This window comes from Fringilla coelebs (assembly GCF_963513975.1).
Source record: "Fringilla coelebs genome assembly, chromosome: 6".
In the NCBI taxonomy this organism is placed as follows: Eukaryota; Metazoa; Chordata; class Aves; order Passeriformes; family Fringillidae; genus Fringilla; species Fringilla coelebs.
In genome coordinates this window covers 36332673-36357526 of record NC_140034.1, presented here as the reverse complement: position 1 = coordinate 36357526, position 24854 = coordinate 36332673, and the positions used below count along the sequence as shown (strand labels likewise).

The 24854-nt window shown below is 34.5% G+C and overlaps 1 protein-coding gene across 1 annotated transcript in view; it reads right to left on the bottom strand.

Moving 5' to 3' along the window:
* TTBK2 (tau tubulin kinase 2) overlaps positions 1-24854 on the bottom strand; it is a 75764-nt gene that overhangs the window by 25474 nt on the left and 25436 nt on the right. Inside the window, exons 3-9 of the mRNA XM_084207079.1 lie at positions 24497-24644; positions 18941-19014; positions 17792-17932; positions 16361-16465; positions 1900-1965; positions 1225-1317; positions 113-238 (exon numbers count right to left, since the gene is read on the bottom strand). Of these exons, the coding sequence (XP_084063205.1) occupies positions 113-238; positions 1225-1317; positions 1900-1965; positions 16361-16465; positions 17792-17932; positions 18941-19014; positions 24497-24644 (753 nt within the window). The remainder of the gene's footprint in view (positions 1-112; positions 239-1224; positions 1318-1899; positions 1966-16360; positions 16466-17791; positions 17933-18940; positions 19015-24496; positions 24645-24854) is intronic.

Sequence of the window (24854 nt, the reverse complement as noted above, 5' to 3'; positions counted from 1 at the left end):
GGGCACAAACCAAAATAAAGATTACACAATGAAATCAAAGCTAATTGAAGATGAAACAGCATAAAATTCTCTTCTTTATAAAACAGAAAGACAAAGTAGTACAAGTGTTTACCTGGTAATCAGGCTTTGTGAAGTAATCCAAATTAGAAATGTGATCCAGAAAGACATTGAATTCTTGAGGAAGATGTTTCAACATAAGTCTGTGTTCGTACCTTTCTTTAATGGAGCCCACTTGCTCCTAGGAGTAAGTAACACAACAAACATTGGCACATCTTTACAACATACTCTGTTACAACATACTCACGTTCTCTCTTGCAGCCATTCAATACACTACTAGCCAAAGAGACAGGTCACTACGTTACACTGAATGGTAGTGAGAAAGGCCATTCTACACCAGATAGCACCATAGAAGATTCTGGTTTTGGCCTCAATACACTTGCAAAAATAATGTAGAAACTTCAAATTCAATATGAAAAGCCATTTAGTTTTCTACTGTGTTTGTGTTGTTTGTGTTTGAATGCTGACTGATACAAAGAGCTGTCACAAAATGCTCCAACCCTTTCTAACAGTACATTTTAAAGATTTAAATGTCTTGTTGCATCACGTCAAGTTCAGTCACTTTTTGGTGTATATTTAGTCATGTAAAATGCATAAATCAAAACCAAAAAGGGGATGCTACCAATACACCACACTCTTATCTACCAATAAATAAACCACATCAGAGAGTAACCTGGTTTCAGTATGATTTCAAAAGAAGTTGCAAGAAGTATTAACAGGCTGATTAGATATTGTTTCTTTGCATACATCACCTATGACATATGACTAAATGCACTACTGCATATTGCCCAATTCACTTTTGTTCACCAGCAAATAAGAAATATCTATTTCACAAATAATCAAAACAGATTAGATATTTTAAGAGTGTGATAGCTGAAATAAAGTACTCAAGTGATAACAGGAATAATGAAGTAAGTGGCAAATATACACTTCTGCCCTTTACAATAATTTCAATCTAGAAGTACAACCTCCTTTCTTCCTAGACCATTTAGTAAAATTTGATTGCTTTTTATACCATGACACTAGTCACAAGAACTAACACTAGAAAACACTGGAAAATGTAATGTTAAAATTAATTAATGATTCTAAGAGGAATTTTTATCACAGCATTTCCCTGGAATCCAGAAGTAAACCTCCCTTATGCTCTGGTTTCACCTCTAGCTTTACCTTATCCTTTATTTTTCTCCAAGGCAGCTGCCCAACCACAAATTCCACCAACATGTAGAAGAGAGACCAGAGGTCATCATGCCGACCCATTTCCTGTAAAAGGAAATATTATTCTAAAGCATATTACAAATACCTAAACAAATGAGAAAATAAGTTCTTTACTGCGCAAAACTTAAATTATTATATAAAATTTAATATAACCTATGCTGCAAAACAAGTTAATTAAATCCAGTGGCTATTTTAAGGAGAAAGATATAAGTAAATTTACACAGAAGACAGAGAGAAATACAATAAAAGTTGAAGAGTGTTAAAATAACATTGCAAATCTCTGTTTATTCAGGTTTCTTTAAAGTATGATGTTAAGATAACATACTGGGCCTTATGTACCTCATAAAACTCAGTAGCTTCATTTTTTTAACTTATTAACTTGCAATACAAATGAACACCAAAGATAAGTATTAGAATCACTATTATTTGTACAATAACTTTTTTATCCTCAACTACTGCAAATTACATTATCCTTTCACAAAATTTATAGTTGCTAACTTCTACATAATAAAAGCACAGATAAGAATACAAAAAGGAAGTGAATAGTAACTGTAACAGTAATTAGTAACAGAATACTGACTGCTTCCAGCTGCATGAGATGGTTTTGGTCCAGACTGTGATACTCACTCTGTTTCTATGCGCGTTGATTGATGCGTATCGTACCGTTCCTCGGAAACCAGCAACAGCTCGTGGCTGTCAGAGAACAGGAAAGAGACTCATTGTCAGAAATAATCCCTCTGACTACTGAACTTGGCATCTACAAAGTGAGTACAGAGCCACAACATATCTCGTTTGAGATTTTAATTCGGTTTACTGTGCTGCTACAAGTTCTCAGCAGAAATTCAAGTCGGCACTAACTCGCTGACCAATAAATAGCAAAGGCTGCACTGGAGACACTAATTTAAAATATTTCTTCCTCTTCCAGTTTTTGAAAACCAGCATTTCTTCCCTGATATTCTAGATATCTTCTGATCATAAGTCAATTGATGTTTCATAATCAGAGCATGAATTTTCCCATCCTTCTTTTATTCAAATAAAAGTATTACAGAAGGAATGATATAATTGATGACAGTCATAATTAGTAATATTTAATTTTTTTTAATCAAACGGTGATATTATTACTTTGCCTAAGAGAGCTATCCAATCCATGCTACCCCCTTAATTAATCATTATATATAGACAAAACTGCCCGGACTATTAAATTCACTTTCTTTTATGCAGTCTTATCTTCCCCATAAATAGTTCTTTTTGTTTCCTCTAACAATGAACATAAGAAGCTTTAATTATCTAGCTCACCTCTGACTTGTACTTAGAGAGGTATTGGTGATCTGTCTGCTCTCCCAACACTCATGACAATTCTTAAGATTTTTTTTTTTTAATTTGCACAATACACTAAAAAGTCTGGTTTGATATACACACAAAGATAACCACAATACATAATTGATACCTTATTAAGATAAAACACTTCCACCTTTCTCTACCTATATATGTATATGTATATATGCATATAATTTTTTCTTATCCACCAACAGATGCTATACAGAGGTATCATTTAAATAAATCAGGGGCTGCCATTACTGTCAATAAATCTAATTATTGAATCCAGCAGGATTATGCAGCAACATCTTTAAAAAAGGATTCAACAGCCCAGATAATCAGTATCTGCTAGAGGAGTACAATGAGAGCTGAACCAGCGTTAGTTAAGTCAGAGAATATTTTCTAGGATGTTCTTAACGTGAAGAGGAACTCAGACAATATTCCACAGATCTTAGACTTTGCACATCATCACACAGTTTAAATGGTGCTCAGAACACATTTCATGTTCAGGCAGGACAGACTCAACTGTCTGCCTTATCTTTAATTTTATATCATATTCCACACTGAACATTACCCTGAAATGAAACATTACACTGTAGTTGCAGAAATTTCACAGTATCATGCAATTAGAAAAAAAATAGCTCAAAATGCTTTAGAACTGCTAAATTTTAGGAGAAACTATTTTTTTTAAAAGTACTTAAATCTCCTTAGTAGTTCTGCAGGTTGGTAAATCATCCAACTAAGAGTAATATAGCATCATTCCCAAGACAATGAAAATAGAGATGAATTTTTTAAAATATGCAGTTTAATAAATAGTGTTTTCTCAGGAGGGCACTGAGAGCTTAACTTTAAAATAGTTGCAAATACAAATTCCATAAATCTCAAGAGCATATAGTTTCAGAAGACGAAACCAAATATTTGCTGTCTTTTGCCTCTGGCATGAATGTTAAAAAGGAAGGACTATATTCAGTTTTACTTAGTTAAATATTTCTGTTCTGAGAATAATGGAAAATACGAAACCTAGGATGAAATGCCACTTTCATTTCTAGCATCACAACGTCAATTTCGATTTGATAACTAAGACAGAAATGCTTCAGTTGCTGGAAAAAGCAAGAGAAAAAGACTAAGAAATTTCATAAGATAACTAAATTATCCCACTCAGTTTACAAAAACTAAAAATCTGACCTATTCCACTTCTGTCCTGGGGAAGAAATGTCCATATGAGGAAATTCATTGTGTACCAATTCAAATGTTTTTGAATGTTAAAGTCACAGCCATCCTTATCTGCCCTAACATGATTTCAATTATCTGAGAATCACCTGGATGGGAAAGGAAAAAAAAAAAAAAAAAAGAATGAATACTATTTCTATCTATGAGCTTATCATGAAGTAAATTCTGAATTCTTTATTCCAGAAAGGACATCTAAAGCCTTTCACTGTCTCTTGCCTTAAAGTATAGTTTCTATAATCGGAAGTAAAAGTATATGTCGCTCTGTTGTATTTCAAAATGCAATTAAATACCTTCAGTAATGCAGCTGGTCAAAAACAGTATTATAGCGCCACACAACAATAATAAAATAATCTACCATGTCTCTCTGGACATGAGTGATGTTCGGTAGATCAAATCAAGTTTGCCCAATTCAGAACAGAACTTACAGACTTCTGAGCATTTGCATAACTTCTGAAACTGTTTCAGAAATTTTCATGCATCTCACAACATCTCATGCAGCCAAAGAAAAATACTAAATCCTTCAAGTTTAAGTTAAAAAAAAAATAATTTGAAGATACATGCAGATGAATTAAGCAGATCCAGAGATAATGATGAATTTTTCTACTTATAAAGGTACTTTTTAAATGTTATATCAATTTTCTTTGGAGATGTCGCTGCCCTGGAAACACTTGGCAATGTCTCAGATAATCTACATGCAGGAAATTAGCAGTTCCTAGCAAAGTGAACTATTTCCACTAAGCACACAGCTTTCAGACTCCTGGGAGACACTATGCTTACAAACCTATGAATGTTGCTTTTTTGGAGTGGCTGTGGAGAAGGCAAATCACTCACTCTCCTTAGCTCAGTTCAGTGTCTCTAGATAAATGCTCTGGGTTTACTGCTCAAAGCAACATTGGAAAGGTTACACAGAGCAAAAAAGTTAACTTATTACTGCAGTCGCAGAAACTAAAAAATCAACATGAAAAAAAATCAATACTGGTTCTTTACATTATATTTGAGACACACCATGTTTCTCCCAATCAATCAGGCCATGACTGAGTAGGCCCAAGTGTCTATGTTTTGCACTAAGAAGCCAGCAGTGCTGCCTCTAGAGTAGGGTTTAAAAGCCATAGGGGATGGGTAGAGAAGCAGCCACCTACGTTACCCCTATCTTCCTTTGCTAAAGGTAGAATTCTCCTTTTTTATCTTTTCCCTCGAAAAAGATAATTTCTTAGTTCAAATTCCACCAGAAATTTATTTCCATGATTGGAACTACACACAGTTTCAATTCTTTGAAAACTTTTTTTCATAGCTTCAACAATTCATATTCCAATCCTCCCCTTTTTGAACATACAGACTTTGCAGTCTAATGTAATGCCTAACACGTGTTAGAACCAGTTTAAAACAAGTGAAAATTTCAGGGATCACTTGAGTAAGGAAAAATCAAGCAGTTGAAATACAATTGCCATTACAATATATTATAGTTCTCAATTGATTTTCACTGCATATAAGCTCTTCAAACCCACACTTTCAGCTCTATCTATAAAATCCACATCAGACACTAATACCTGAGTACATGCACTTAGAACTTTTCGTCAACCCATCTCCTGCTAGTTGTTGGTATAACACATTACTTGGCCTCAGATATACCTAAACAAATGTTGTGACTTCCAAAAACTGCAGCTGTCTGAACCTATGCTACCTAGTTCCCGCAGAAGCTGAGTATCAAGGTAAGTTAACAGCTAACAATACAATTAAGTTTCACTTTTGTGAGTTCTAATAGACATGTGACAAATGAAAATTTATCTCCCACTTCATGTGCTATAAAGAGCAACACCATCTCTAAGACAGCAGTATTTGATACACAAAACGTCTCCTGAGCTATTCAGCTTTCAGTCTGGAGTACTCAGCCAACATGGTGCATGAGCTAAAGACTATAGTCGTTCCAAAGCTCATTTATGAGCAGACAAAAAGTCTGGTGGGCTGAAGAGGGTAACAACCTACTAATGTCTGTCACAAACCTAAACTTACTGCAGTGAAAAATCACACAGGGTAAGTCTGCCACGTGCATGTTTGCTCTGCTCCCTGCAATCTTTCTTCTTTCTCTTATTCCAGGAGCTGAAGCAGAGATTACTGTAAGACGACTATCTATATAAACCAGCTATGCAGTTGCAAATAATTTCCCCATGGAACAGAATATTGTTTTATTTATCTCTGTAGATAAAAATTTTACAGTTGTTCTGCCCTTAGCAGACTGGAAAATGGAGACCTTAATTTTTTTATGTTTTGCAGTTATTTTTTATGTTTTGTACATAATTTATTATTTATAATGATAATACAATGTATTAAATAGTTGCATAATTTCAGAAGTAGACTGTTTCAGTAGTAGGCTTATTTCAACTATGGATGGAAAGCAAAAAGTCTCAAGGAACATAATGTACATGCATGTACCTTCTTTCCAATTTTCTTCCCAATCCCACAGAGGCAGGAGGGGTGTAGGGGAAAGGAGCAAGAGGCTCTGTGGTACTTAGCTGCCAGCTGCGATTAAACCACCACAAAGAAATAACACATTTTCCTTCTTTAAAATGATTAAAAGTATTTTTTCATAAGTCAGCAGAGAATTTAGCCTATAGCTCAGAAAGAACTGGAAACCAGAGTTTCTGGTTTGATTTTCATTTACTTCTATCTTCACCAGAAAACAAATTTTACTGGACCAAACCATCTGTCTTTCCACCACAATAGCTTTTAATTTCAAACAAAAAGGACACCTCCCAAAGACTTTCAGATCCTACAAATGTAATGAAAATTGGTGATTAAAGACAGAACCCAAATTAGTACACTGACACAGGGACAGATAGTTAAAACTCAATTAAAATGGCTCACATCCATCTTAAGAGACACCAATCAACTGGTCAACTAGCATAAGTTTTAGATGGCATGTAAATACAAGCCTAATCCCAAAAGTGCAACTAGGTACTGATCAGAAAAAGTAAGTTGTAGCATGAAGCTGAAAATACTACGAAATTTGGAGGGCATAAGGGAAGCAGTACACAAAACAATAGAAAAACTGTAAGTTTCACCATTCATAAAATAATTTCTTTCAAAACTCAAATCAAAGGTCAAATATCACTAGAAAAAAATTTTTTTTTTAATATGGCTGCTACAGCCCATTCCCCTGAGCATCAATTAGCTCTACAGAAAATAAAGGAACTGCAGAATCAGAATATAGAACAGCTATAAGCACCTTCAGAATGCCAAATTTAAATTTCTAAGTTAAATTATTTAATGACTGTTTGAATATGATACCAGTGTTCTGCACACAACAGAAAAGGAGAAAAAAAAACCAATATACCAACAAGTATTCTACTATCATAATTTTTCATATCTCAGCTATTAATCAAACTGTTTATTCAGGCAGGATATCATGTATTTGGTTTTATTTTTCACCTCAAAACCCCAGACTCCAGGTCATAAAGAATCTTCCTCTCAAATATAACCACACATGATTTTCTTACATTTTTGGTTTAATTCTTTAATTCCAAGTTTATTCCACTGAGGTGTTACAAAACAATGCAAAACAACGTCACACGAACGTGAAATTCATATATCCATTCTATTGTTGGCAGCAAGTCAATTGAAAATGCTCTTCTTTTCATCTTCTGCATTAATTCACCACTTGCATTTTTCACCTTGCACTACCACACACAAGACACCAGCTGTCTGTCTCCTTAACACTGATTTACTTCACTACTTTGTCAGTAATACAACCAAAGTTGCAAAGATCAGGTTCAGGGGATGCTGAAAATGCTACTTATATACACTACTATAATACACTATATATAGATATATAGCTACTATATATACACTATAAGCTTGTGCCCTTAATAGTCTCCCTCTGTGTCCTTGAAGGAGGTTTTAGCAGACAATAACTAATGTTACACTGGCAGGTGTAACACTGCTGTATCACTACAGCTGCACAGGCCTGTCACTGGTAGGTGTTATTACAGCTATGCATTACTTAAAAAACCTTTGAAACCCAACAGTCTAACAGTTATTTTAATCTCTTGATTGAAAATAATGTCTCCACCAACATCACCAAACTAAGTCCTATCTCTTCCCTATAAAAGCATTCCTAATTCAGAAATGAAACCTCAAATGACTGTCATAAAACTTTCAACTCAGGCATACCGCTTATAAATCAACATTATTTAAATAAATACAAAGATGTACATGTTAATTTTTAAAAATTTTTTTTGTTTAGAAATCTTTTTCATTCTATACCTTTCTGCTGATTTATAGAGAGTTCAGTACAAATGTACTACGTATTTTTAATGCTTTACAATCCCAACTGTTGCATCTTCACATGAAGTGCTGAGCAGAAGCAGAGGCTGTTAAGAAGGCTGGTCTCAAAATACATGGTTAAGATACCTGAACTATGTCTGCAGAAAGTTGGTAACAATGAAAAACTGGACATAATTTTGCTTTGTTAGGAAGAAATTCTTTTCTCAGAGGGTGGTGAAGCACAGCAACTGGTTGTCCAGAGAGGCTGTAGATGCCCCATCACTGGAAGTGCTCAAGCCCAGGTTGTATATGCCTTGAGCAACCTGGTCTAGGCAAGGAAATGGGAGCAGTGTGAGTTTTAAGGTCCCTTTCAACCCAAACCATTGAACAATTCTATGTGTTCAGTGCTTCTTCTCATTACTTTATGCCTTTGTTAGACAAGAAATGAAGAAACTAATAAAAAAATTATTTTAGGATGGCCCAGTTCCAGACATTTGATCCTGGGAACTTCTAATGCCAAATTTCAGCACACTCAGGTCTTTGCTTTGTAAGCATTGGTGCAGAGGTGTCCAATACATCATGAATAGCTTCCATGCAATTGCTGAGGAGGAAAACTAACTTTTTGTCACTATCTTGTTCCAAACAATCATGTTGCAAGCTAACGGTGTATTCACTTTAAGAGACAACTTATAAAAAGTCACCTTTGAAGTATATCAATGTGTAAAAGCCTCAGTGAACTATTACACAGAAACTTATTAAAAGATGTATTTCAAAAAGCTCTGAGGAAAATGAAAAATATTTCAAGAGGAAAAATAAATACTCTGTTCCTTGTTTAGGGGTGCACATGTAATCCTCAGCTAATCATATTCCTCTGTAATGTACTGTTCAGCACTGAGAGAGGCCATTACTGAGAAGAGATAACATAAGGTAAATGCCAGCGACAAAATGCTTCTCAACAGGATGAAAGAGCGACTGAACAGTGCATTTAACAAAATGACATGCACCATTACCCTGCAGCACAGCGCTTTCAACAATTTTAGTCAGGTATGGAAGAGAGGCCTGTTTAGAACAGTGGACATATTTCAGCCAATTATTTATTATACTCATGATACGGTGCCCTAAAATAACAAACAGCTCCCTGGAACTTTCAGGTACTATTTAATTATTTTCCATGAAATCTGCTGCCATTTAATACTCATAAACATATCCTAGTTGTCCTTAGACTTTGCTTTAACCTGTGTCACTCAAAACAGAGGTGTGTCAAGGAACTGCTGAAGAAACAGTATCATAGTGCTCTTTAACTAAAACCAAAACCAGATCAATTTCACATTTTTCTGCAGATGATTGGGGTGCTGCAAATCATTTAAATTTAATGTGTGGGTCTCATTTTATTCCAAATTTTATTAGGCATGCCATGTTCACTAACTCTTCTTGAACAACTTCCAGTATACAGATTCTTATTTATAATAAATTCACACAGTCAAGGGATTATTCAGTAGTCACCAGCACAAATTCTGAATCCTGAAGAGCACTAGGGTGAAAAAAAACCTGCACCAGTTTTAGTCAACACTATCTGTGGACCACTTCTGAGTCCTATTTCTTAAAGTTGTATCAATGTTTGCTATAACAGCATTTACTTGATAAGGAGATTGAGAACTTAAAGCTATCCATGGGTCCAAATGGTCTTCAAAGAAGACAAAAGACTTGCAGTGACCGTTTTGTTTACAACAGTGTAGTTTCACCATTGCTCCTTTAGTTCTCAAAACTATCCCATTCCTTTTCCCTCATCATAAAAAGCATTTAATGGATATAGCTTCCACTATTTCAGCATCATAAAAACAATGTTCTCTTCCAAATACAGAAATTAACAATCTGCAATTCTTCTGCCAAGATGACAGGAGGTAGGGCAGAATAACATGGAAGTATTCTCTAGACTTCCTCAACAATCTAGATAATCCAGAATCTTACTAGAAGAAGCATCCATGCAATTCAAATGCATAACCATTCCCAAATTTTCATAAGTAAAAAGCCAAATGGAAATTCCAGTATATAAGAAATTTATGCTTTCTGTCCCTGTATGTAACTGAAGTACAACACACTTCCAAATTTTCAAAATGGATATAACACTATGCTTTTTTATCTACCAATACATTTTTGTGAAGTATTCTGTGCAGGATTGTTTTGGGTTGCTTATTTCTTGTTTATTTGTTTCTTGGGGGGAGTGTGTTCCATCATTTTATTGGTTCTTTGTGTTGGTTTTGTGTTTGTTTGTTTTTTTAAAGTATTCAGCTTCTTATACTACATTTCTAGGACACCACCCGTACCTTAAACTGAAACTTGAAGATAAAACCTCATTTGCTGGAAAATCCTCAGAACCTGAGGGTACTGATGAAAGGCAAGCAGCACTTAGCTGATTTGTACTGAACCACCTGATATGGAAGAACATGTGCATTGTTTGATGTGAACAGATTTGTAACTGCTTCCCTAGACAATAAAAAATCTAGACATTTGCATTCACAACTGCTTTCACAGCATTTTTCTAAGGGTCAGACTGTACAGCAGCTGGTGTGTCTCCTGCTTTAGCAGAAGTCAAAGACAATTTTTGTCACTGACAGGTCACCAGTAAAGAGCACGTGTAGTGCCTCAGAAAATTTTGGTGGATGCTCTGTTGCCTTTGGATTTGAATATTTCTGTTAATGTTGAGAGTAAGTACTGTAAAATACTTTAAATAATGTAATTTTGATTTTTTACTTGTTTTCAAATAAATATAGGCAAATTTAGACACTTGAAATTAAGGTCACGCTAAAATATCCTATGACAATGAGAACTCTGATGAAGCTCTTAATTTTATTTAAATAACCACTGAAGAATGATCTAAAACATAGTCACTGGGAAGAGCAGGAGATAGGTGGGGAGATGGGGGGATGCAGTCATAGGGTAGCTCTCCCCTTGACCTAAAAAGTCTTATTTATCACAAATACAACAATTTCACAAACAATATATTCTCCTCTGAATACATTTCAACCCACTAGTCATGATACTCTCAATAAAGGAATCTCACATTCCAAACTAAACATCAAATTGAGCAAAAAGGAATTTTCTCCTTCAATTATCTTTGCTGAGTCCAAATCATCAGATTCGGCAGACTGGCTGTTAATCTGAACAATTCTTTAGGCTGCCAGTCAGTAAGACCTGTATACTGAGTAGAAAACCACTGATGTTTCAGATGAAAAGGTTTTATCTAAATGCCACCTTCTTATGGATAGGGTTTTAATTCTGTTAAACCCTAGCTTTTTCACCTCAGCTTACATACATGTTATACTATCTTCTTTGTAAAACAAATAAAATTCACTTATTTATAATTTGCAATCCACATAAATAAAAGACCACAAAACTCAGGCATGTGACAATACATGATGGTTGAATTTATGGATTTTTAAAGAACTATGACCTAAAATTCTTTTTTAAAGGTTAATCTTTTTAACAGCAAAGACTAACGGCTTATTATTTTATTTTATTTTGCTTTCTTTGCATTAAATTTAATAGTACCTCAGAAAACAGTTGTGGTTAAGGTTCCCTTTAAAACTGGAGTGATGACAACTGCCTAAGAGCTGGCTGCAGTACTGATGATGTTAAGAATGCAAATGTCCTTCGCATTTTGTCCCTCAAGGTTTTCTATTTCTGTACCACAGCTGACACCCTCACTTTCCATTTTCAGCATGTAAACAGAGACATGGAAATTGATGGCTGTATGAAGTTAGGTTTACATGCAAAAAGAATCATTTATTCTCTGCCTCCATTAAAAAAACAAAAATATGCTAGTATTCAGCTATCTCTAAGACAATAGCAAACAAAATGTTAGGTACTACACCATCAAAAAGCAATAAACAGCAGACTATGAATCTCATAAATATACTAAATTTGCAGCCTGCTAAATGTATTTGCTTGATGATTAGAGTATCCCTACAATTAAATTTTAATTACCCTGCTTTGCAGTAATCAATTCTTATCTACACCATTAATTCATTTATTGGCTACCTCTATCCAGCAATTTATTTGCTTGCCTGTGCTTCATCCTTCCTTCTTTTAACAGCCTACATCATCCCCAGCAATTTTTCTTCCTCCCACACTCAATTTTCTCTCTTCTGATCCCTTCCATTCCCAGAGAAGGCTCCTCCTACCAATCAGTAGTTCCTTATCAACTTCCATTCTATAATTTAATTCTACATGTACCCCAAATACCTGCATCCTAGTATTGTTCCCACCATGTAGAATTTAGTATCAGAAGCTGTTACCTTTCATTCATCTTTCACAAACATACAAAATGCAATAAATGTTTGTTTCTGATTTTTAAGTTTTAGCCAGGTAATAGCGTCAGATCATTCAACTTAATTAACTGCAACTCTTCACTACTCTCTTCAGCATGTTTATACATTTTACAAATATCTTATTAGTGAATACAACAGACATATCCCTCTCTCCTTGAAGTCAGCTCCTCACAAGCATAGTCATTCAGACAGCTGGAAGACAAGGCAACTTCAGTAAAATGAATCAATGTCAAAATTAGCAGTTAAAAGTGTTTTATTTTACAGTAGTAATTCTGAGAGAGAACTGTCTGTAGCATGAAAAAGTGTGCAAAGCCTTGTGTTTGCTTTATGCTTTTTTTTCTTTCAGTTTTGAAGATTCACTAGACCACTATGGTAAAATGCTACTACAAGAAGAAAACTGCAGCTATGACAAATTAATTTTAAGGCTAATATCTGGAACAAGTGGGAAACTGTCTCTGCTAACTGAAAAACCCAAGAGAATGTAAAACCCCTGGATCCTTCAGATGAGCAATAAAGGCATTTCCTTTTGACAGTATGCTCAGACACTGGGGCAGATTAACAAAGCTTGAACATATTTTCATTACATAAAGTTGTCCCTCAAAATATTCCTTCCTGTAATTTCCTGAAATGACCTTTTACCCCTCTTTATTAAGAGGGACAATATTTTCCTGTAAGGAAAAAGTTAAATTTGAAATTACAGTCCCGATAATGATTACAGAATACCAAAAAGAACTAGTCGTTTTCTAACAGTTGTTGTATTACATTTATAACCAATTTTATCCCTTTTCACCAGCTTTACAACAGATTACTACCAACACAGTGGTTGTGTAAAAATAAGCTTAAAACACTGAATTCCCTTTGTAGGGAAGAGGATAAAAGAGAAAAAAGACAGCTACAATATCCTGGAGATGTATTATTTCACTTTTTTCTGAAAAAGAGTTCTGATATTACTGGATGAGGAAATTCTGCAGTTCTAGAGAGAGGCTATAAAAGGCTATTTCAGCTGTGGTGTGTGAAAAGATTCTGTTAAAAAGCAAAAAAGGCAATGACAGAAGTACCAGGGAAATCAGGAAGAATAAAGAAGAAATTTGATACTAGGTTTTACAAACACAAAACATGCTTCTATTTTTACAGCAATTTATATCCACTTTTAAAAGCTCATTGAACTCCTTTACTCTTTAATTCCATGCCATTCTTGGTATTGAAAGTTTGGGTCAGACAGAATGGATGACCCAAACAATACATCATTGTTTAGGTTCCCAAGGTAATCTATGAAGAAAACCTAACTGCTGATTCCCAAGAACTATCTGTTTCCCTTCTGAATTGTGTCAGTTATGTAAAAATCAGTGCATCCTGCAGCAGTAGTTCACATGAAGACTGCTGCTGCTTACTGGCTTCAAAAGCTTAAACTTTTCACGAAGAAGGGACTCTGATGGATAGAAAAATGTGAGAATAAAGGCAGCTTTAACACTTAGAGAAGCAATTACTTAGATTCTATCTCATTCTTGGTGGATAAACTACAATATATGTCCTTGACTTTTTTTTTCCTTTCAAAATCAGTTTTAGCATCATCTGGCTGCTGCAAGCCAAAGGTGATTGTAGATAACCTAATCCAAGGGTGCAAAATTATGCTAATGCAAATCCCACCAAGAACAGAAAGTGAAATGGGCTCACAATGCTGGCCCTTCAGTTCTTTATACAAATAGTCCATATGTGTTGCTCCAAAATGCAATGAAAAACACAGTAAGCACTATGAGTGTTGAAAATCTTTTTTTCTTTAAATATTACTTTCCGGAAAGCTTTTTACATTAAATCTGCATTTTTCAAAACAGTAGTCAGACAGAAGCAGGTACAGCCTAATGGACTCCCTAGCAGAATGGTTTTAATGTTGTTAAATCACCACAGAGTCTGACATTAAGATGGGTACAAAGATGAACAACATCTCTGAAGACAACACTGAGCTGTTCTAGGAAATTACAGGCAGCTCTGGGGGATCCTTCAGTACAGAAAAATGGCATGGAATTAGTTTGGGTCATCTTCAAGAATGGATTTCTTGTTCTAAGTTCTCTGCCTTGACCATTCTTTCAGTTAAGAAGTCTAAAGAGAATCCATAACTCTTCAGGAAGAGAACAGACTAACAAGAAATCCTCCCTCCAAACCTGTCTATAACAAGCAGGCAACAACAGCCTGTTATGGTTTAACCCCAGCTAGCAACCAAGCCCCACCCAGCCAGCCACCCACTCCCCAACAGCAAGATGGGGGTAAAAGCCAGGAAACTCCTGGTTTGAGATAAAGACAATTAAACAGGGAAACAAAACTAGGGTTATAAAAAGCTAATAGTCAAACAAGCCAACCTTAACTATGGAACATGTTTTTATGAGGAGAGTATTATGCTTTTGGAGAACGTGCTTTTACATTGTCCTGCGTTACATGCAGTATCTGCAGAAAGTTAATGAAGCTTAGAAGCACAGCTTTAGGGAGAAGCACATAGCACATTTAGTGAAAATATGAATAAATACTCTTAGTAAGCAAGGCCAGCACTTTGGCTGCTCGCTATCCAAGAACCATTTCTAACTAACTAACCATTTGCATACAAACAAAACCACTATCTTTTTCCCTACCATCACTGCACTCTACAAATATTGATTACAGTGTCAAAAACTTCTAAACAATTTCAATTGAAGAATTACTTCAGTTACATTGTAGGGCACTGCAATGAAAAACAAAAGGTGAGGTAGTTTTTGCAAAAGAAAGAATATAAAAAATAGTGAATTTTCTGTTATCATTTACTTTTTCTAGAAGTATTACCTTTGGTGTGTATATAGAGAATCTTGGGAATTATTTTCTCTTTGAAATTAGAGGTCAGTTCAAAAAACATTATAAGCAGCCAAACATACAGAACAAGACAAGAATGCAGAGAAATTAAAAAAATAAATAAAACTACTTAAAATGTTTATCTCACCTTTCCAACAGCAGCAGGCACTCTGTTGGTCTCCCCTGCTCTTTGATTTCATTGCAGTGTCCAGCATTACAGCTGAAGGAATAGAGTACAGCAGAACCCCACTAATTTACCTTACTAATTTACACACCTCATAATCTGCACACAAAAATCAGCCACATTCCAACTTCTTAGGCAAAATAAGAGTGAAAATCCTGAAATCGAGATGGCTTCTACCACTCAATTTGCATCATATTTATAAATATGCTACTCGGTATTGACTACTACATTATTTGGTGTTCCCATCAAAATGTAAATTTAATAAAGAAAATGTTTCTTTTAAACATTACCATGTACAATGGCACTGACTTGCTCATTTTCAAACTTTGGAATTAACAAAACTAACTGCCCACCTTTGACTTAGAGAGGTTCTACTTGCCTAAAATTGTAATTTCTTCATTGGTATGCTTTTACCTACAAGCTTCTTCAGATTGCATTGCATTGGAAATAAAAGAACTACACTTATTTATGTCCCTTTATATAATATAAATAGTGTCCTCTCACAGTTTTAGTTAGTCAGACTTTCTCTTTCAGATTACATGTATTTAGTTTAGTGTCTGATTTTACATTTTCTCCTCAGTTTTTTGTTGTTGTTGGGTTTTGGGATTTTTTAAAATCCAATATAATATAGCAAGTGAAATTCAGCTCTGGTATATTTCTCTGATATTTAATGAAGACCTATTTATCACTTGATTTTCCAAACCAAATGACAGATTATCCCAAAATATCTTAGATGTACACCTCTGTCTCAAACCAAAAACCAGAAACTTGACTCATTCCCTACTGCCAATCTTAAAACATAATTAATAAATCATATGGCATTCCTGACTGGGGATGGTGTTTGTCAAGCTTACAACAGTTACCAGTTCAATGCAACTCTCACACTCCTCCAGAAGAAAAGACAGCATACTACCACATTCAAGAATTTGGGTTTCAACTGTGAAAAAAATCTTACTGGTCTGACATCCCCACATGAGTTGGTAAATTGCCGTGCTAAGCCGAAATCCAGCATAAAACACTTCCTACAGGTGCTTGGAAAACGTCCCATTGCAAAGTTTGACTAGGAAGAAAAAGAAATACAGACAGATAATAGATGAATACAGACAAGTGTCAATATGTTCACATATTAATGCAATAACACAACCAGAAAATTCATATTCTATTTCTCCATCTTTCCTTCCAAGTTTTCACTTCTACTGAACTCCCAATAAATTTGAAGAAAATGTTAAGAAAAACAGACATCCAACTTAGCATATCTGAACAGTGGCCTATATTGTCCAAAGAGATTGTCTTCTTAATTTATCATGTAGAATATATTAATTTTTAGCAAGAATTTTCCAATCATGTCACCTACTCACAGAATTTCAGCATTGCCTAGTTGGTCACAAGGAAAACAAACAACCAAGGATTTCAAGATTTGAGTTCAGCACAAAGCACAGTTAGCTCCAGCTAATTTTTTCTCACCAATTTCACTTGACATTCACTGCCTCTATGCTCTTTTCCTAAATGAAGGCTTTAATGGGGATGGGTCAGGGACAATACAAGTTTTATTAAAAGTTGCCAGGAAGAAGTGATGCAAATGAAATTTTTTTAATATACAGACACTTGTTGGAAGTTTTATGTCAGCATCATTCAGCTGACAGGAAACTTAGCAATATATGTCAGATATAACAAACCATATTTGCATCTATTGAAAACACAAAGATTTGCTTATTTTTTCCTCATTTACAAATTCTGAAAGTTCAGAGTTCTAATGATATTTGTCATATAGAGCAATATCAAAAATAGGTGATTGAATTTCAGAAATAAATTCAAAGAAAAATAGAAAATAGTAAGAACAAAAGCGTGATACTATCAGAAAGGCACTCCCCTCATACTAACCTAATAACAGTAGATCTAATAAGAATTCCACAATAAAAAATAGTTTTCTCATACAGTCTTGTCTTTCATTTTCTTGTTTGTTGAAAATATATTAAATACATGAAAACTGCTATTGAAGGACTTATAAATACACTCTACAGTTAATATCCTTTTAGATTTATTATATGACAATATCAATTGCTATTAATCAAGCACATTATGTCATATCTCATGGAAAATACTCTTGGTTACATGATGCTAAAGATAGGGGTTGGAAGTTTTAACTACAGCATATTGCATAGAGGCTTAAACTGGAGACAAAGACTGAAAAATACCTAAGTTACTCTTGTTGCAATCCAACATTAATTAATAGGAAAAAATCTGCCCTATCTGATGATTAAACATTCAATTTTCCATCCCTTCTCATTTTTGCATTTTAGCATCTAGTATAGAAGCTATTCTTACTTATGCAGCCATCTAATGACCAGATCTTACTTGCCTGTTTTGATTTAATGGACAGACTTACTGGTTTTATGTCCCTGTGCAGGAATCCCACAGAATGAATGCTCTCAATAGATTCCAAAATCTGCTTCCCAAGCCGCAGAGTGGTACTAATGGTGAATGTCCCTCGAGATTGGCTACGACGCAGGTCTGCCAAGTTCCGACCCTGATAAAATTAAAAGGACATTTTCATTAAAAAATACTAATATCAGGATTCACAGATGCTGTAAAGGCTTCCTACATCATCTTTAGTTGCTCATGATTAACCATGAAATACTGTCAATACCTATTTTCACACTCAAAGGTAACACATCTCACCTAAAGGTAATGACTGTATCTCCCACACTAAATTTGGAATTTGTTTTTGAAAATACGAACTTAGTACCCTTCTATTCCTAAAAACCTTGAACAAACTAATCCCTATTTGAAGACCAGTACAAACACTATTACTTAAAATGGTATTTTTGTCACATCTAAAAAAGGCCACTAAGAAAATGCTCATGAAGACTTCTTCCCACTCACTTCTTTAAAGAAAAGTACATAATTTAATTACAAATTACATCAAACAGATGAAAAATATATTATGTAGGAAATGCAACCTCATGACATCATAGAACTGTTGTTCTTCTAAAATAACAGATGAACAACAGTAGGAACTAGAACACACTTTGTTCGGTATTCATATTCACCAGGATGACAAAGGACATTAACCCCATAACTCTAAGTGCTAAGCACCTATTTTATCCCTTTTAAATGAACAAGTCTTTTAGTAAAATGAAGTGTTTTCTTTTTCTTGCATAGGATAATTTTTCATCTTTATAAAAAAGCCAACAAAATACAGAGACAAATATAATCTATTTTAGACTATCTTCAAGGGAAGACTTAAAAGGAATGTAAAATATCTCAGAAGACATCACAGTTCACTCTTCCAAAAGGCAGGTCTTTTTCAGGATGGAAGCTTTCTCCTTTCTGAGAGAATTATGGAAAGGATATAAAAGGCAAAAGATAAAAGGATATGCTCAATTTACATTCTCTTACTACAATACATTTGTGATCTTTGGGGGTTCTTTGTTTGCTTGTTTGGCATCCCCTAAAATCTCACTGGTATTTTCATATACACTTGGCTAATAAACCTAAACACACAAGCAAATATTGAACACTTTGATACACTAACCTGCAACTGCATGACCACATAGTTAAATCTGTCATTCCGTCCACATCCTATGAATCTACAGACATGATCTTTTCCTAAGAGAAAAAGAAGGAAATTAGCCAATAATAATGAAATGTTGTGGTTTACTCCTGTAAATAACTAGGAAATTACTGGAAAATATGTAAAATAATAAATTAAGCCCCACACAGTTCAACAGCAATAAAACCAAAGTTAGTTCTACCTGCAATTAAAGAGAAGCTTTCTCCTATAACCACAGGTCTCACTCTTCCATTAGAAAACATGCATGACAACATGCCTAAATGTCCACAAATGAAGGCATTTTGGACTGGAAAAGGTTATTTTTTAACAAATCTAATGGTTTGTAATAGACAATATTCCTAGTCAATATTCCTCTTCTCTATAAGCTGCGTATGCCATGATGGAGGAAAACAGTAGTACTACTTGTGAGTTATGTTTTATATTTAAAAACTGTAGAAAATGTAATTCAACTAATCCAATTTATTAATATCTTTCTCAATAACACAATCCTTGCTGTTTAGCTACAAAAGATAAATTCAGCTCAGGTATACTGAAACAGGGAAAAAAAAAAATCAGAGTTTTGTTTAAGCCGATTTTCTTTAAAGCCTCCTCCTGTCCTAGGAGCAAACTGCAGAGAAGACAGGTCAAAAATAATCTCCTTGCTATCCTGCAGTTGTAAATCAAAGCAGAAGATTCTCCAGGCAAATACAGAGAAAAAGGCAAGCAAAAGGCTTCAACTGGAAACAGAATGGGAATGCAAACCTTTTGTCATTTTGGTACCACTGTTCATTGACTTGGAGAGAAGCTGTGACCCCTTATGATCCCACTCTGCCCCACTCTGTGACAGAACAGGGAACTGTAGGATTAAAGTTCATCAGGCCATTTACCTTCCTTTCTCACACCAATGGAAGCTACAGCCAACAGAAAGCTGATGATCTCAAGTGGTTGCTAAAGATGTGTAAAATTTGTCACCAAATATTTGTATCATGAATTTCTTTACCCTTAGGATTACGAGAATGCCATAATCAGGGAACCCCCACGCCACTCATTACTATTTTCAAAACACCATAATGCCTAACTACAGATCTGAGGAGACTTTTTGCTACTGCTGCACTTGTAGCTCCATCAAAACCCTAAAACTTGACCCTACAGCTTCTAAATGCTTTCAATTCTCTTGACAGAAAAGTGGTTGCCCGTTTCTTGCTTCCTCAGGAAGCTGCCTGCCACATCAAATTAAAACAGGTTGGTAGGCTCTTTTAAACAAAGAAAATCTGACATGATTCATCAAAATCATTTATTTTAAAAGATATCTCTACATTTCTGCATAAAAAAGGAAGTGCTAAACTGTAATTGCTAAACTTTAGGCATCACTGGTTTTCTTCCACTTTTTCCTTCCACCCATTTGTTCAAGTAAGACAGGCGATATTACAGACAGTATAATTTTATGAAGAAAAAGGATTAGTAGCAAATTTATCAAGATGAAATTTTGTATATTCATTACTGTAGTTTCCATTAATGAAATCTCATCTCAAATATTTATGGTTAATTTTAGAGCCACACCTTCAGAGAAACATATATTAGTCAGATTTTATCTGACAAATTCAGTAAATGTCTAAAACTCAGTTTAGTCAGAGAAATCCCATTTTGACTAGAGCACCAACTCAGTTTGTGTGGTAAATTTCCTAGAAACCTTTATATAAAATTGAGGAAAGAACTTAAATATCTTATTCAAATAGAATGATTCTCCACCACTCCAGTGGGGCTATACACACCTAGTGCAGCCTTTTCCTCAGCAGGAAAAAAGTATTTTCTTACACCTGTGAGCTACACTGCTGAGCTACAGGGCAAGAAGATGATGTTAATAGGCTGCAGCGAATAACTCTGCCCTTGAAAAATCTCCTGGGGAGGGTGCAAAGCCTGTGTGCCATTCCTCAGGCTGCTGCAGTGTAGCACTACAGCAGCTTTACAGCCCACACCAGACGCAGCCCATCACTAAATTATGCTCCAGAGCTGTAAATGAGTGAGGGAGAAGTCTGTAAGGTTGTGTGAGACAGAAACCAAGTGAGTCTCACTCTCACTGAGTGAGATGCGATAAATCTGTCTTCTCCCATCTGACTGTGGGAACAGATGGCCTCACAACATGGTTAAACAAAACAACCATCTGTTGCAGCAGATTTCTTTTTTTTAAAAAAAAGCAAAAATAAAGAACTTAAAGAGTTAAACAATATTCTGCAACAACAATTAGGAGACAGCAGGGAGAAGAAAAATTAAGATGTAATTGATGACTAAGCTGTAATAAAAGGCCGTATCAGTGAGCCTAGTCCTCCTCCATAATTAAGAGAGAAGTCATACAATTACTCACATATTCCAGCATGTTTTGCTAGCTTGGAGTCTTAAAAAGAACTTCTTTGAAGTTTTTCATTAGTCACTGTACCATATACAAAGTTACTACTTTTATATGCTTCATTATACCACATAGTTATTACTCATTTTACCCCCGCAATAATGACCACACTGTTTTAATTTCAAGAGTTTCTGAAAGTAAAGAATGGTAAGAAATAGTGCATCCCTACACTTCTGCCAACATCTATTCTTATATCAGTTTCACAGTTTCTGTGAAGTAAGTTTCTAGTACAGATACATTCAAATGCATCTTTATAACCCTGAAAATGTGCCTAGGTCTACTATAGACTAGAAGAACACACCTGTTCATTTATTCTCTTCTAAAAGCCTGCTTCTTTATAATATCCCATAAACTTTGCAATATTTTTTAAAATTCAGATCCACACATCAAGAAAATCTTCACCAACACTGCAAGCTCATTAAGTCTCTTATTATAGAGGAAACTTTTCAAATATTTGAAATAAAAAGGATTTTCATGACAATTCTATTCCTTCCTCTCTATGTCCAGCGTAACTAGAACACCTTGCATGAAGAGAACCTAAACCCATTGAGAAAAGGAGAGTAATATATATACACATACACACATACATACACACACACCAAAAAGGGATAGAAGAACAAGATAAAAGTTGGTCTCAGAGGACATATGATAATACAAAGCTGTTACCAAAATATCCTAAAAGAACTGTTTACAATTTCACCTAGTCTGAATCTGCATTAAAAGAAAAAAAAAAATTGTCAAAAATGAGACTAATTTCTAGTTTCTGTTCATTTAGGAATAAAAATAAAAATCTTTAAGAAGTAATTATAAAGTTGTTTTCTATTCCCCATTCTCATCCACTTTTCTTCATTTTCCCTATGCTTCAAATTTTTAGCTCTTCCATAATGAAATTTGTGAAGGTAAAGAAATTAATGCAAATGGCTCCTAGGAGCAAAGATTTCCTGTAAAACATAAAATGGTCTCTACCATAACCTTGTTTAATAAAAAAACCTTCCAAGTATGGATAAAAAAAGCTGCAAGTAAAACTAAAGTACTGTATCTGTGCAAATTATAAATCACAATATATGCAAAAGGTTCATTTGACCCATCTCTTCACTAAGTTTGCTTTACTGATCACCAACAATATTCCCTGCCTAAAAACAGAGCAGTAACAGTGTTAAGTGTAAACTTCCACAACAATGACTGGAAATCACCTCTAGTGTTTCTATCACCACCAACTTCTTGGGGTTTTTTTTTGGTGCAAGAGAGCAACAAGATATAAAAGGAATAATACATTTAGATTGTTTTCTCATAAGAAAGATTGTCAAAAGTGTAATTTCTAAAGATCTTGTATAAAATCTGGTTTTTAATTATACAAAAGCTTCCATTTATTATTTGCTCAGAGAAATAACACTGAGAAAATAAATAACAGAAATATTTATTTGGATTGTATATTTTGTGGATTATTTGTCTCAGTGGATCTGTTGGTCATATGTTTCATTTTTCTTTTCTTTTTATCTAGATGTTTCCCATGATTCAATAGAACCAAAGACTCTTCTGCAGGAAGACTTGGGCTGTTTGGAATAATAGTTTCCTAACTATTCCTCTGAGAGTATAACTTCTGTAAGGCCCTATAGCAATTTTTCACCCATAAATATTTTATTATTTCATCAATTTTTTTCCACAAGTATTTCAAAAGACAAAAAAGTTTTGACTAAGAAAAAAATCCCTTTTCTAATATCTTAACTGAAACTCCACTATACTGTAATTTACAGTGGAAAGTTAAAATGCACTCCAGTTACAAAGTCCTATATAAGGTCATGTTTTCATAAATACATTGGCATTGTAGTGCTACCAAATTGCAGTGTTCTCTTTCAGGTCTACTAATTTCCTTATCATTTAGTTGTTTCATCTATACCATTTTAAGGACTCTGGGTTTTGTAAAATAGAATCAAGCTCATGTGTGGAGAAAAAGACCCATAAACTCTTGGAAAAATTAATTCTGAGCATTTAAAAATACCAGGAGTTATGGAGTATTTTGTTCTTCAGAACTCACTGTCTTTAGAATAATTTCTCTCAAGAAACCTGACAAATGTTTTCCAAACTTTCAACTGACAATATTGAAATTTACTATTCATCTCTGAAATAGAAACTTTAAAATTCTAAGAAAATCTCCCTGCTCAGTTATATAATATTAGATGTTTTAGTGAAATCCTTGAAACAGACAAAAGCGTAAGAACAGTTTGTTACCATCATAACATGTGACATGCTTGCCCTCTTAAATCTATAGAGGCTGTCAATTCCTGCTGCAGTGTGACCTTTACAGCACATTAGGCAGCACCATATGTCATGCAGACTTTGTTTTATTCAAAGTAAGAGTTTGGAAAAATTGGACTGCTGACAGAAATGCATGTATTATTCAAAATCTTCCAGATTAGAAACAATATTTTTAAAAGAAAAATTCACTGTTTAAACTGTCTTGTGTTGTAAAAAGCAATGAAGAGAAGTCACTGCATATTTCTCTTTATTGATAGCTTCATTAAATATCTAAGGGTACAGAAAGTGTGACTATCCAAACTCTGGTTCAAGGAATTGAACCCTGGAAGTATTTCAGGATTTTACATGCCAGTAGTTTTCTCATAGAAATTACAGTAGTTTAAAGTTGGGGCTTTTGCTTATGGGGATTTTTTAAAGTATGTTTCCTATTCAAATATTAGAATCCTCAGCAGTTTCTTTGCAAAGCAAAGAAAACAAATATTCCTAACGCATATGCTATGTGAAGGACCCTCAAATATTCAATGCTACATAGTACAGAAAAAAAATCTTAGAAGAAAAAATAAAAACAAGAATAACAAAGTCTAGAGCAAATAACAAAGAGAAGATATGGATTCGGAATAAAGTAAATCTGAACCAAGATTTTTGCAGCAATTGAATTATTTTTATTGTTCGTTTTATTTTCATTTCAGCCCATTTCAAACAAAAACTTCACTGTAGCAAAACTTTCAGAATCTGAAAGAACTTCTATTCCACTTTTAATAATCATTTACCAAGAATGTGCAGAATATAGGAAATATTTACTAAAAATATTATTATAATTACAATTATTTTTTAAGATACACTGACATTGTACTTCTCACATATTCAAGCTGCCCTACCTTGCAGCTTCTTCAACACAGCTACTTCCATTTTCAGCACTTGCTTTGGCTGCTGAGCTGATTCGACCTTCAGTGCAACATTTTCCCGAGTAAGCAAGTCCAGTGCATCGTAAATTTCTCCAAATCCTCCACCTCCTATTTTCCTCAACTGTATTGGGGAAAAAGAAAGAACAAAAACATATTTTAAAGAGGGGAGAAGAAAGAAAATAAACCAGCAATACTTCTTTGTTCTGCCTGTTGTATTACAAACAGATTTAAAAATAATAATTATATCCTTCAGTACATAAAAGAGCTACTGAATAATTGACCAAGGTATGGCTAACCACAGTTTGGAAGAGAACACACCTGATCCCCATCT